The 14,457-nt window shown below is 53.2% G+C and overlaps 4 protein-coding genes across 10 annotated transcripts; all 4 read left to right on the top strand.

The window, feature by feature from the left end:
* The first annotated feature begins 1,809 nt into the window (after positions 1–1,809).
* Positions 1,810–5,590, top strand: H257_10896 (hypothetical protein). The gene has a single exon (XM_009837631.1). The coding sequence runs from the start codon at positions 1,851–1,853 to the stop codon at positions 5,553–5,555; it is 3,705 nt and encodes a 1,234-aa protein (XP_009835933.1). The 5' UTR covers positions 1,810–1,850; the 3' UTR covers positions 5,556–5,590.
* An 815-nt stretch (positions 5,591–6,405) lies between these two features.
* Positions 6,406–8,532, top strand: H257_10895 (hypothetical protein). Of its 6 annotated transcripts, XM_009837626.1 has the most exons (6): positions 6,406–6,760; positions 6,817–7,063; positions 7,139–7,378; positions 7,450–7,675; positions 7,736–8,075; positions 8,123–8,532. In XM_009837626.1, exons 1-6 carry the CDS (start codon positions 6,450–6,452, stop codon positions 8,412–8,414), a joined length of 1,656 nt encoding a protein of 551 aa, XP_009835928.1. In that variant the 5' UTR covers positions 6,406–6,449; the 3' UTR covers positions 8,415–8,532. The 6 variants fall into 6 exon arrangements, with proteins under 6 accessions (XP_009835928.1, XP_009835930.1, XP_009835927.1 ...); XM_009837628.1 differs by having other exon boundaries at positions 7,736–8,532; XM_009837625.1 differs by having other exon boundaries at positions 7,450–8,075.
* A 244-nt stretch (positions 8,533–8,776) lies between these two features.
* On the top strand, positions 8,777–12,680 carry H257_10894 (hypothetical protein). The gene has a single exon (XM_009837624.1). The coding sequence runs from the start codon at positions 8,807–8,809 to the stop codon at positions 12,578–12,580; it is 3,774 nt and encodes a 1,257-aa protein (XP_009835926.1). The 5' UTR covers positions 8,777–8,806; the 3' UTR covers positions 12,581–12,680.
* Positions 12,681–12,867: 187 nt separating this feature from the next.
* On the top strand, positions 12,868–14,122 carry H257_10893. 2 transcript variants are annotated; one of them, XM_009837623.1, is made up of 8 exons: positions 12,868–12,966; positions 13,015–13,098; positions 13,151–13,297; positions 13,351–13,389; positions 13,448–13,545; positions 13,622–13,712; positions 13,777–13,869; positions 13,963–14,122. In XM_009837623.1, exons 1-8 carry the CDS (start codon positions 12,904–12,906, stop codon positions 14,104–14,106), a joined length of 759 nt encoding a protein of 252 aa, XP_009835925.1. In that variant the 5' UTR covers positions 12,868–12,903; the 3' UTR covers positions 14,107–14,122. The 2 variants fall into 2 exon arrangements, with proteins under 2 accessions (XP_009835925.1, XP_009835924.1); XM_009837622.1 differs by having other exon boundaries at positions 13,448–13,560.
* Positions 14,123–14,457: the final 335 nt, after the last annotated feature.

The following is a 14,457-nucleotide window of genomic DNA, read 5'->3' as shown; positions in this document are numbered from 1 at the left end:
AGGCACTGCCCTGCACAAAATTATACGCACGACCTCCGCTACGCTGCGGTGCGCGCAATTTGTGGGCGGATGCTCTGTCGTCGCTCGCTACTATAAGGCTTGGTCAATGTGGAAAAAAGAAAAGAAAAAGATGTTGTGAATTCACTATAAACTTCCAAAATTCGCGTGGTTTGTCGACTCACTATTGAATCACGCCGGAGTTCTGAATGGTTGAATCCACTCAAAAATGGATTAGCCAATAGCGTCGATTCGAGATTCGATTCGGCGGCGAGATTCGATTCGGCGGTGAGATTCGATTCGACGGGGACTGGAAATTCGTATCGAATCCACAATATTAATACTACCTCCGGCCGGAAATAAACCAGCCATTTGGTGAAAATTGATAAAATTGGTGTTTTGTTTGATGGTGTTATCTGTTTTTGCCCTAAGTATGCTTGTTGTTGGAATATAATACCTTAACGATGAATACGCTAATGGATAAATGGGGTTCTACTCTATGAGTGTTGGTGGCTTACATGCATTCTACCTGCATCAACCAATAGTCAGCAACAATTTTAACTACGTTTTGTACAGAATATTAATTACTGCAAGTGTATACTATAATCAGTATCAAATCGTGACAGATATCCGGATACACATCTTTTGTCTCTATAATATAATTTATTCTGGGGTAAATTCTGCAAAAACCTTCAACAATGAAATGACTGGTATATTTCCGGCCGGAGGTATTGGAGATTCGGTATGAATTTCCGGACCCCGTTCAATCGAATCTCGCCGAGCGAATCGAGCACCAATCTCTCCCATTGGTCAATCCGAAATTACTTGTCGATGATTGGCTACAATCTATTTTCGAGTGAAAGGGCGAAGTAGATAATGGCCAATCAGATGTCTCGGCTCTATTTGTGCTCGATTGAACGAACCATGCAAAATTGGGAAATTTGAAGAAAATCGACAATGCTACCTGGTACTGGTAGTATTATTGAAACCGGGGCCTTTGAGACCCTATACGCTTCCCACTAGCCAACAATTACTACTATGAAAAAGACAAATGTGTTGTATACAGGTCAGATATATTTCTGAGAAAATTTGAATTATATCTAATCATCTTCGACCATACTGTACCCATATCACCCATCGCGTGAGCAGTCATTAATCTCACACTTATTAAAGACATTTTTCGATGAGTTTAGTTTTGGCGTGTGATTGGTTGAATTTTGCTGTTGTCAGATTGTGAAAATACCCTACCGGTACAAGCAAACCAACATAATACGTAGTACTTCAAAAATACTATTAATATTATAGTACTACTAGTACGTACTACTGTAGTAGTTCGTAGAACTGCAGCCAGCGTCTGTAGAACAATACTACGGCAGTATCACGTAATCGCTTGATCCAACTAACTTTAAGCACCCGTAATGCAGCGCTGCGCATCGTTATACTCCTTGTCCTTCATGGCCATTGCAGATTGCAACAGCCGTTTAGATTCACAGTCAAGTTAAAATACTACGTAGTAATTCGCACCCCGGGGTGCCAATTTCCTCTCAATGCACGATGCGATTTACAGTGTGGTGTGTGTGAAACTTGTACAACCAACTTTTAAAGTGCACATTATTAGTATCAATAGGAACAACACGCAACTTTCTCGTAACAGTAGAAAGTACTTGATCGACCGACGTACTATACTATACGAATAGTACCTGAAAACTACAAAAAACCGACCAATAATTCGTATATATTTCGAGTTTGCACATGGGCGCCCTGGTATCGGGTCGCCGTTTTCCTCCCTATGACATTCATTACACATTTGGCAGCCGATTGATCAGAGCAGGTGTAGTTAGTCGATCGATCTCATGTCACCTGCAGTCGAAAACGTCAATGACTTGACGGCGCTGGTACATCTCGACGAAGAGTCCATTCAGAGGACACTGGAGCTGCGGTTCCAGGAAAACCAGATCTACACAACCACGGGGTCCATCCTCGTCGCGTTGAACCCGTTCGAGCGATTGCCGCTGTACGCTTCAGCGACCAAGGACGCGTACATTGCTCATGGCGATCGAGTCGCCGCGGGCGAAAAGCTGGGCAAGATGCCACCGCACGTGTACACGGTCGCGGACAAATCGTACCGGGACATGCGAACGTCCAGCCGGCCGACCTCGGCCGACGACGCGCTGCCAAACCAAAGCATCCTCGTGAGCGGTGAGTCGGGCGCGGGCAAGACGGAGACGACCAAGATCGTTATGGAGTACTTGGCGTCCGTGTCGGCAGAGGCCACGCACGACACGTCCGTGGACCACGACGCGGTGCGGAATCGCGTGCTCGAGTCGAACCCGATTCTGGAAGCGTTTGGGAACGCCCGGACGAACCGCAACAACAACAGCAGTCGGTTCGGCAAGTTTATCCGGCTCGGATTCAACACGTCGGGCGTGCTGCTGGGCGCGTCCATGTCAACCTACCTCCTCGAGCGCGTCCGGCTCGTGTCGCAGGCCAAAGGCGAGCGCAACTACCACATCTTTTACGAACTGGTGCGTGGGGGCGCGCCGGACCTTGTCGCAGATTTAGGGCTCACCGCGTTGGCCGATTTCAAGTACTTGAACCAAAGCGGGTGCTATGACCGGCATGATGGCGTGGACGACGCCGACCAGTTCACAAAGACCACCCATGCCATGACTACGATCGGTATGAGCGACGACGAGCAGACGGCGGTTATGCACCTCGTGGCGGCCGTGCTTCACTTGGGAAATTTGAAGTTTGAAGCTGTGCCAGGCCACGAAAACAACGCGAGTCGCCTTGTGGGGGGATCACCCGCCACCACTCATTTGTGCAACCTCCTCGGCGTAACCATTGACAGCCTAGAGAAGAGCTTGTGCACGAGGGCAATCAAGACTGGCCGGGAGACGGTGACGGCGTCCCTAGACGTCAAGAAGGCGGACGATTGCAAGGAAGTGCTGGCAAAGACGATCTACGGTCGGCTGTTTGAGTGGCTCGTGGACCGCATCAATGACTCGATGAACTACGAAGACACGAGCGTGCCCGATGTGGACCCGACGCTTCGGTTCATTGGCATTGTCGACATCTTTGGGTTTGAGATCTTCCCCGTCAACAGCCTCGAGCAGCTGTGCATCAACTTTGCCAACGAAAAACTCCAGCAACTGTTTACCAAGTACGTGTTTGAGATGGAGCAAGACGAGTACAAGGCCGAGCAGATTCCATGGACAGATATTGCCTTCCCCACCAACCAACTCGTCCTCAACCTGTTTGAGTCTCGCAACGGTCTATTCAAACTGCTGGACCAGCAGTGTATCTTAGCTACGGGCACGGACGCCGCCCTCGTTCGGTCATACTATAATGCATTTGCCATCCACCCGAGCTTCACGGCTACGAAACTCCAGCAAGGTCGGCACCTCTTTAGCGTACTGCACTACGCGGCGCCGGTAGTGTACACTGTGGACGGATTCTGCGATAAGAACAAGGATCACATCCACGACGAAGCGATTCAGCTGCTCTCGAGCTCGGCGGATACGTTTGTGAACGGTATATTTCAAGACTACTTTATGCTGCAGGTGGTGGAGGACACACCCTCGGCGGTGAATCCGAACCGTCCGCGGCGGTCGTCGGGCATCATGAGCTCGTCCGTGGTGATGAAATTCCAGCGCCAGATGGGCAACATGCTCGAGGTGTTGCAGGCCACGTCTTTGCACTTTATCCGGTGCATCAAACCAAACGACGAGCTCACGCCCCTCGCGTACGACCACCCGCGCGTTCTAGAGCAACTGCGCTGCAGCGGCGTCGTCCAAGCCGCCCAGATTTCCCGCACGGGGTACCCGATCCGATTTCCCCACGCCTCGTTTCAGTGGCGGTACCGCGTGCTGTGTCCCATGAAGCTGCCGCCCACGATGATGGTGCCGTTCTTGGTCAACACGTTCCACCTCGTCGACCCAGCCGACCCCCGCCCCCCCATCCAAGTCGGATTGTCCAAGGTCTTTCTTGTGTTTTCCGCCTACGAGACCCTCAACCGCGAGTCCGACCGGCGGCTGGCGCGGTCCGTCGTCACGATTCAAAAGATGGCGCGGGGCACGCTGGTCCGGCGTTGGGTCAAGCGCGAAACGGCGCGGGTTGTGGTCGTCCAGTCGCTTATTCGGCGGTTCCTCGCCAAGAAAATGCTCCTGCGGCTGCGGGCCGCCGAGCGCCGCCGCCAACAGGAACAGGCTGAAGAACTCGTTCGCCAGAAACTTGCTCAAGAAAAACAAGCCCAAATCGAACGGGATCTTCAAGCGGCAGCTACTGCTACTGCAGCGTTATTAGTGGCCAAGCAACGGGAAGCAGACGCGCTCGCAGCCAAGCAGAAACAAGACGACGACGAGAAAGAAGAACGCGCTCAGGCAAGTGCTGCCGCCGCCGCCGCCATGGCCATCCCTTCGAAAGAGGACGAGCCGTCGGCATCGCCGCCAGTTGTCCCCGTGGTGGCCACAAATCCACCTTCGGGTCGTGGTCGATCATCGTATTTCAACCCGCAGATCTCGTTCGAACAGTTTGACGACGACGAAGAAGAGTACGAGGTCAAGTGGGAGCAAGGGATGCTGGGGCTGTACTTTGGCAAGGACGACGTGAGTGGCCTTCCCGTCGTGCGCCGCATCCACGTGCACCTGAGCCAGTGCCGCGATATCCGCAACGTTCGCGTACACGACCTGCTGCTCCAAGTGGGAGCCAAGCGGCTGGGGGGGCATGAAACGCTGCGGCAGACGCTCGAGTACCTCGGCAGCATCCCCAAACCAGTGGTGATGGTGTTCCAGCGCAACGGCCACGAAACCGCACACGAGTTGGCCGACAACGAGTTTGAAGTGCTCTGGGGCAAGAACGAACCGCTCAAAGTGAGTTTTCGCATGTCTATGGACCACCAGATGCCGTTCGTGAGCAACGTGCTGAGCCAGGTTTTCGTCCCCACTGCTCAAGTACGCAGTGGCGACCTCCTCACGCACATCAACGACAAACCCACCCTCCAAAAGTCGCAGGTCGAAGTGAACCGCATGCTCACCCAAGAGCCCAAGCCCTGTGTGCTGCGCTTTCGCCGCCTCGAGCCTGGTTCGGAACCCGTACCCCGCAGCCACCGCACTAGTTATACTGACTATTCGTCCACTAAGAGTTTAGCGGAAACCATGAGCTTTGCAGGCAGCGTGGGCAGCAGCAGCAGTTTCCGCGGCAGCAACGTGTCCGTGATGACAGTGCCGACCCAGTACTCTATTACGTGGCAAGCTGACGACGGTCCGTTGGGGCTGGTGATTGCGCCCCGCCTGGAAAACTACATTGAGGTGGTGCAAGTCAAGGACGAAGGCGCGGCGTACGCGGCTCGGCAGCGCCACCAAGTGTCCAAGGGGGACCTGATGCTGTACGTCAACCACGACGATATCCGCGACCTCGGGTTCCAGCGGGCGATGCATATCCTCAAGACCGCGCCAAAGCCCCTCGTGCTCACGTTCCAGAAGGGTTCGTCGCAGCCGCCGCCACCGTCGACCAACACCACTGGCTACAGTGTGCATCGAGCCAGCGCATCACATTAATTCACCATGTAATTTATACCGGCCTTGACTTTGCACTTGGTTGAACGTAGTAACGTTAGTACGTGTTTGATGGATCAGTAAGTGTTGTTTCTACCCTCGTTGTTGAGCACATTCCACTCCAGGCAAATATGAAATGCAATATTAATAGATTTGAAGCAATATATACTATTACTTCGAAGTACTTCAAGTAATACTATTATTAATAATTCAAGTATACGGAGTACTACTATTAATAGTTTGTACTACTGTTCTTTTACTCAAAATTTGGACTTTTGTGCTGATTCGCCAAATCTATCGATGTTAATACTATGTATTGTTGTGTTTTTTTTACTCCGGAGTAATATGGGTGATTATGATCACTTTGCGGACAATTTCAGTCGGACATACTTGGCATTTGTATTGGACTTAAGGGGAACATATTTTGTCCGAATGAAAGTGTCCGAACGGAATATGCTCGGACATACTTGTGTATTGTATACACCCGCATAAGAACGATCAGCTTTTCAGTAGCGAGCGACGACAGAGCATCCGCCCACAAAATTGTGCGCACCGCAGCGTAGCGGAGGTCGTGAGTATAATTTTGTGCAGGCGGTGCCTTGGCGAGGAGTGAGCCCCAATCGTGCACTTCACCGAATGTCCAATCGATTCCTCTTGTCGGGAAAAGCGGCAGGTAGGCCGCAGGCCGTGCCGCTACCCGGACAAGGCCTGTGGTACAACTATTCGCATTTAATGCGTAAATTCGGTTAAGTGCGTGTCCGAAGCACATATCAAGCAAATATTTGTCCGAGTCGTTATGGTATGGAAGGCGATGTGGTTAATAATGTTGCACAGTTCCTAGATACAGTATTTCAACGAATCAAAACCGTCTAACGTTATTCTTACGAACAGATCATCATGGCAAATCCTGTCGGCCAAGTGTGGGGTAACGACCACCTGGTCGGCGAGCTCTTGCCGTTCTTAGATGCGACTTCCCTTGGAAGGGCCGAGTGCGTGTGTGTCGCATGGCGCCGTCTATCGACCGACTTGGCGCTGTGGTCGCGGCTGTGCCTAGCCACGCCTCGGTGTGTTGTCGGACCCGCGTCTCAAGGCCTCCATGACAGCGTTGGATCCAAGCGGTACATTCAGCTCGTGATGTCGCGGCGACGGCACCACCTTTTGCGTCGGCATGACTTGAGGGCGTTGGTCGATTCCGATCTATGGACACGGTCAGGTGACACACCTGTTTGTTTCTGTCATGACGCTGGTAACGTTAATGTCGTAGCCTCGTTGCCGACGACAAGTGGCTGGTCCGACTCCACATAGCATTTGCGATGGACACTGTCCTTCCGCACATGGAAGGATCGGACGCGGCGCATGTGTTGGGGGCGTTTTCAGAGGTGTTGGACGACGCATTTGGAGAGTTTGGGGTCGCGCGGGAACTCCTCCTCTTGGCGCTGGTATGTGATGAGGCTGCATGGATCACACATCACTTGGCGCTCTTGGCAGAGAAGCAGCAAGACTACGATCAAGTAACGTTACTACTATATATATATAGATACAATATGCAACGATGTCACAGGCGTTGAACACTATATCTCAATCAGGCAGAACATTGGTTTCAACGAGGCTACGACCTCGACCACACGTACGTTCCCAATGCGCTCAATTTTGCAGTGTTCATGGAGGAACGGCGCCTGCGATACGATGAGGCGGAAGAGCTGTACGCCCATGCCTTGCAGCATGCCGCAACCCCACGTCACAGCCTCGATGTGTACTTTGCAATGGCGGACTTTTACTTGTTGAAGCGGCGGGATATCCCTCGCACACACGCCGTCCTCGCTCAGGTAAAACGAATATGCGATAACGTTGTAGTTTCCATCCTGTCCGAACTCGAAACCACTGGATTCTCTCGTAGGCTTATCACTCCCTCAAAGCCATAACCAATGTGGATGCTGTTTGTGGCCGCGATGTCCAAGTGGCGATCCAGTACGCCGAGTTCCTCGTGTATGTTTGTCATGACTTTCCGACCGCCGCAACAGTCTTCAAGGTTCTACTGCAACGGTGGACGTTCGAACAGTCGCGAAAGGGCAAAGTGCAGTCAGACGTGGCAACATTTCTGCAAATTGGACTCTTGAGCTACGGTATATATGTATATATATACCTAATAGTGTCTATAATATCAACGTCCATTCGATATGTAGCAATCTGTGTCGTGTTTTCGACCAGCAACCGAGTTATGGCCCTTCGACTGGTGGACCAAGCTGCTGCTGTTGAGCAGTGTGTTGCCAATCTCCTTCCAGACCTTGTTCAGACAACTGCACAAAGGGTCGTGAAAAGATACAAGCTTACGGCGGCGGCGGTCGTTCAGCATACGCCGGATCTGTGCAGACCCGTGACCTGCAAGCAGGACTTCGACAGCCTCGCGCCTCTCATGGGACTGCTGTATTACCTCAATGGAGACACGGACGCCGCCATGGCGCTGTGGGCGGCTTATATCCGTAGACTGGCCAACATTCATAGCCCCGAGTACGCTTTTGCTGGGTGTGTACATTCCAACTTGGTGTACTCGTAGCGCATAAGTGTTGTAGGTACTGCACGGGGATGGTGCTGCATGTTGCCGACAGGCGACCCGCGGCGGCCAAGGCCATCAAGAAAGCGTTCACCGTGGACGCCCATAACCTGCAGTACCAGAATGTCGACCTCGTCTTAAGGGAAGCCGCGCATCCTCCGTCGAACGTCGTGTCGACGGAACATGGGGATCGCCGCCGCCTTCGAGCGCTGACGTGTCGTGACGTTCTCATGTCGTACTACCTCGCGCACCAGCTCGAGACGCCACCTCCCACAACGTCAAATAGTGGGCTGCGACGAGGAGGAGTATGAGATGAAGCAAGATCCCCCCCCAATCTCCGCAACAGTCGACCAGGTTGAGATGGCGATCTAATCGTGCAACCTTTCGGTCTGATTTTAATGTACATGCCAGTGTAATTCTGAGCATCCGCCTTCAAATAGGCAATGAGCGCCTATTTAGGACGGTTTACTTAGTGGAGCTTCTGAATTGCAGACGAATTCTACGGATTCCTGGCCTTAGTAAAAAGTTACACATGCCACGTGACGCGAAAGTATTAATTGACACGGGTTTGGACCGGTACACCCCATTTTATTGGCCGACGGGCTACCAAATCATTCATTGTCGGAGGTTTGTTTGCGGTCATTGACGGCGGGGTGGAGAAACTGAACATCACCGCGTTACACGCAAGTGGACGAGTGGTTGCATGCGGCAACAAGAGATGATGGAGGAAGGAGCGCCCGTGTGGGTCATGCACGCGGCGCGATGGAATGTCGCCGTGATACAGTCCATTTCGCAACATGGAACGATCAGTTGTTGCCTCGTCGACACCCCAGCGCTTGTTGAAGTGGACGCGACTGCCAGAAAGGACAATATCCATCCATGCAACCCCGTCGAGCAACACCGCAGCGGCGTCGACGACCTCACGACGCTGGTACATTTGCACGAACCCGCCATTCTCAACGCTCTTCGAGTTCGGTACCGCAACGATCAGATCTACACACGCGCTGGAACAATCTTAGTCGCCGTGAATCCGTTCCAGTCGCTGGACCTGTACGATGACGCTACCCAGCGACGGTACATACATGCTGGACGTACACGTCGCGACGGAGACAGTGTACTTGCACCCCACGTCTTTCAAGTTGCGGACAGAGCCTACCACGAGATGCTCTCGACACGGCACAACCAAAGCATCTTGGTGAGCGGAGAAAGTGGCGCTGGCAAGACAGAAACCACCAAGCTCATCATGACGTACTTAGCGTCCGTGTCTTCGTCTCGTGCTGACAACGCCGTGCGCGACCGCATCTTGGAATCGACGCCCATCTTAGAAGCGTTTGGGAACGCCATGACGACGCGGAACAGCAACAGCAGTCGCTTTGGCAAGTTCATTCGGTTGGGATTTGACGCAGCGTCGGGCGAGTTGGTCGGCGCGTCCATCGCCACGTACTTGCTGGAACGCGTGCGGCTGATTTCTCACGGCGTGGGGGAGCGCAACTACCACATTTTTTACGAGCTGTGCGCGTCCCCCGCATCCAAGTCGCTTTTGGGGCTGGACCGGTCATTTGCCTACCTCGAATCGTCCATCATGGGCCATCGAAGCCGTCGCGATGGCGTCGACGACGCAGCGCAGTTTGAAGTCACGCACCACGCCATGACCACGATTGGGCTGTCCAATCACAACATTGCGTCCGTGTTGCAGGTAGTGGCGGCCGTGCTGCATCTCGGCAACTTGGAGTTTGTTCCTGTCCAGGGGGGTACGAGTTGTCGCTTGAGCTACGACGACGACACGACCCGGTTCTGCTCGTCCTTGTTGGGCATTGCGTACGACCACATGCAAGAAGCGCTGACCACCCGTCGCATCAAAGCTGGGGGGGACGTTGTGACTGTGGGCCTGTCGCCCGACGCCGCCGCGCACTCTCGCGACGTTGTGGCCAAGTCCATGTACGCGCGGTTGTTTGAATGGCTCGTGGGTCGGATCAACGCCGCGACTTCAAGTCCAACCACGTCGACATTGCACTTGATTGGCGTCGTGGATATTTTCGGGTTTGAAAGCTTTGCCACCAACTCGCTCGAGCAGCTGTGCATCAATTACGCCAACGAAAAGCTGCAGCAATTGTTTACCAAGTACGTGTTTGAGCTCGAGCAACGCGAATACGTGGCCGAGGGCATTCCGTGGACGATGGTGGCGTACCCCAACAACGACGTGTGCGTGACACTGTTCGAGTCGCGGCCCCATGGCCTGTTTAGCCTCTTGGACGAACAATGCATGATTCCTCGGGGAAACGACAAGCAACTGCTGGCGACCATGCACGGAAAACTGTCGTCTCCGTTCACAAGCTCCCGCGCCCAGCTGGGCAAAGGACAGTTCACCGTGTGCCATTACGCCGGTCCAGTCGTATACTCTACCGACGGATTCTGCGACAAGAACAAGGACAACGTGCACCCCGAAGCGCTCGAGTTTCTGAATCTGTCGTCCCATGACCTCTTGCACACAACAAAGGAGCCGCCGCCGCCGCCCCATCATCATCACGTTCGCCATCCAAGTTCGAGGCGGGTATCTGCCAAAGAAAGAGCCAGCACGTCATGCATCCAGAAATTTCAAGGACAGCTCAAGGCGCTGCTGGGGGAACTGGACACGTCCGCGCTGCACTTTATCCGGTGCATCAAGCCCAACGACCTTGGACAGCCGCACGTTGTGGACGACGCGCGGTTCTTGGATCAATTGCGATGCAGTGGGTTGTTGGAAGTCACCGAGCTCACACGTCTGCGTCACCCTGTTCGCATGCCCCACTCCCTTTTTTTGCAACAGTTCCGGTGCCTCTTTACTAGCACCGATCGCAACGATGTGGCCCGAATGCTTCGCCACTGGGGGGTTGCTAGCCCCGTCGTGGGGGTCTCCAAGGTGTACTTTGACCATGCGCTCTTGACCCACCTCCTCCAAGCGCGTGAACTCCGCGTGCGCGTAGCCGTCCGCACCCTGCATCGGTTTGCCGCTGCGCTAGCCCACCGCCGCCAAACCCTCCGCCGCCTCCGCCTCCAAGCGGCGACTCGTACCGTATGTCGAGCCATGTTGGACACTATCCACCGCCGCCGAACGGTTCGAGTCGTGCAAGCGGCCCATGCCCAACGTGTGATTGCATGGGCGTGGAAATGCTACCGCCATGCGATGCACCACAAGCGCTACATGGAGGCAGCCGAACACACTGCGCGGCAAGAGCAACGCGTTATGGTGGCGTGCCAAGCCTTGCAAACGTGGGTGCGTCGATGCCAACTACGCCAAGCCTTGGTGCGCCACGCCCGACAGCTTACGACAGCCACCACCGCCACCGCCGTGCTGTCGTCCACCCGTCCCAGCGACTACCTCCGCGACTTCGGCACCCCTCCTCGCCATCCCCTTCCGTACGTAAATACGTTGGTCTCAACGAAACACAGCATCACGTCGAACTGGGACGTTGCTCGAGACACAAGCTCCACGAGCTCTTCGTCCATGGACGACGACTCGACGTACGAGATCGCGTGGGAGTGCGGGATGCTGGGCATCCACTTCAACGTGGACGCAGGCCAAGTCGTCGTCCAGCGCCTCCACGTGACCCTGAGCACGTGCATCGACATCTTTGCCGTGTCCGTGGGCGATGTCCTCTTGGCAGTCAACAACGTACCCGTCATCCTGCACGGGTCTACAACGTACGCTTCGGTGATGCGATACGTGGCCCAGGCGCCCAAACCGGTGGTGCTGCAGCTCAAACGCGCGAGGCCGTCGCCCCACCATGTCGCAGTGTCCCTTCAAAGCGACGAGTACGAACTGCTGTGGGGACGAAAGGCACATCCGTCGCTCGGCATCGAGTTCAAGTGGGACTCGATCAACCAAGTTCCCGTGGTGGTGCACTTGCATACTCATGTGGGCCAGACCATCCCCGGCCGCACCAGCGTCTGCGTCGGCGACTGGCTCACCCACGTCCAAGACGACTCGCTCCGTCAAAAGCACTCGACGTGGACTGCCAAACTGCAAGGTGGCGGCCAAACAGTTCTGTTGCGCTTCCAGCGCGCCGGAGCCAACGCCCGCAACAACGCTGACGTGTTGGCCCACGGAGGCCGGCTGAGTGACGTCGAAGCCGCGTGTTGCGGGTTCGATGAAGTCCAGCGGTGGTCGTGGAACCCCAAGCACGACGACACGTTGCACCACCTGCTGTACACGGACGACGACGCGTCGCTGGGTCTCGTGCTCAAGCAACCCGCCTACAGGTTTTATCTCGAAGTGAGCGACGTGAAAGCTGAGGGCGCCGTGCACCGCCAGCGCCACCAACCCCGACGCCGAATCCTCCGAGGCGACCAGTTGGTGTGTGTAAACCACCAAAACATCCGCGTGATCGGACACTCGTCCGCGTTGGCGCAATTGAAACATGGCCCGAAACCAGTGCTGCTAACGTTTCGCCGGTCCAAACCTGCGTGCAACATGTACCCCACGAGCCAAAGTTGCTAGGCAACGACATCCACACGTTAGAATATCATAGGCGTGTACGTACAGGTTGGTGCTTTTCGATAGAATAATAACGTTAATTTTGATCTATTTATTCATTTGCCGTTCGTTCGTTCTACTATTAATACTTATTAGTACAGTGAGAATTTCGACGTGATTTGGTATCTATATTAATCCGCTAGAATGTACGAGGTTGTTAATGTTAAAAATTCGAAATCATCTTTCGGCCCGATTCTATAAATAAGATTGTACTATCCGGAATTACCGGATATAGACAATCTTGAGGAGGTGTGGACAGACTCGTTGTCGCCAACAGCAAGCACCTCATGGACTTGAATGCAGATGAAGACAGCGACGTTGTGAGCTCCCTTGGACACACTTCAGCCAAGGTGACTGAAGCACATGCACCTTCGTGGCATGATAACCCCCATAAATAGGCAAGCAAAGCTAGTCACCGACGCGTGTGGTCGGTAGGCGTCGGTGGCGCAGTGGAGCTGAACAAGCTGAAAAAGGAGCAAGAGGTATGTGTGTGCATGTGTGATGAATACAAAGCGTCTGGAAATGGTCTATTAGGTGAAAATCTTGCACAGCGAGCTGGAAAAGCAAAGCAGAGCGCTCGAGGAGTCGCAGGAAGAAACGCAGCTCGCGGCCCGTATCGGCCAGTCGTTACTGCTTCAAAAACAGCAATTGGACTATGAAATGGAAGACAAAGTGTCCGCGGTAGGCTACTAGTCGCACGTCGGAGCATGTAGTGACGTCCTGTTGTTGTGCAGCTCACCCAGCGTTGCGGCGACGCTACCTCCCAAGTCCAGGTTGGACCCACGTTGCCATTCATGTTTGACCAATAAAGCAGCGTAATTCTGCTGTTAGGAACTCGACGCAAAGTACAAATCGGCGACAGTGCAATGCCGTCAGCTAGATCAACTTCGAGTGCAGCACGAGTTGCAAATCGAGGACTTGACCGATAAGCACGTTGCCACCACGTACTACTGTCCACTGATTGCTTGAACTCAGTAGTAACACTAGATATATATATATATATAGGTCCGCACTCAAGACACTTAAAGATGAGCTCGTGCATGCTCGGGCCAAAACGATTGAAGCGAGTGCCCAGAACACTCACTTGATGACTGAGGTATTAGGCGTTCATATATTAGTAATACTAGCCATCGAACGACATGGTAAAGTACTATTAATAGGTCGAAGAGCTCAAGAAACGAGTGGTGGACCTCAAACAAGTCAACGGCAAACTCAACGCCGACTTGGGCAAAGTGAACTTGCACTTGGGCGAGGTATATATATTATATATATATATGCCCTGGATGTAGAAATAAATCCAATTTTATCATAATCAGGCCAGAACTCGAACTTGGTTTGTTTGGTAGCTTGGCGATTCCAATCGCGAGTTGGAATTGCAGGTCTCGGAGCTGACCGAACGACTGCAAAGTGCCGTTGTCGACGCCGACAAGTTCGTTGCGTTGCAGGCCGAACATGGGACAACCGTTAAGGCTTGGAAGGAAGCGGTATGAGATACAGTAAATTGGCGATAAACTTTCAAACTTCGCATGGTTTGTCTAATTGAATCACGCTGGCGTTCTGATTGGTTGAATGTACTTGTGCTTTCTGTAAGAGCCAATCAAATCCGCTCAAAATTGGAGTAGCCAATAGTGTCGTCGATTCGTGATTCAATTTTTTTGGCGGCGAGATTTGATTCGACAAAGTAGCAGGAAATATGTGTCCCGAATCCACAATATATCATTTTTGAGTTTGATATGTATATTATATATATATCATTTGTATTTGACGTGGGTTGGGGTGTTCATGGTTAGGTGGCGTCCACAGCTGCTTTGGAAGAAGCCTCTCAACGCCAGCTTCAACAG

This window comes from Aphanomyces astaci (assembly GCF_000520075.1).
Source record: "Aphanomyces astaci strain APO3 unplaced genomic scaffold supercont1.30, whole genome shotgun sequence".
NCBI classification, from domain to species: Eukaryota; Oomycota; class Saprolegniomycetes; order Saprolegniales; family Verrucalvaceae; genus Aphanomyces; species Aphanomyces astaci.
This window is presented reverse-complemented; position numbering and strand designations above follow the sequence as displayed.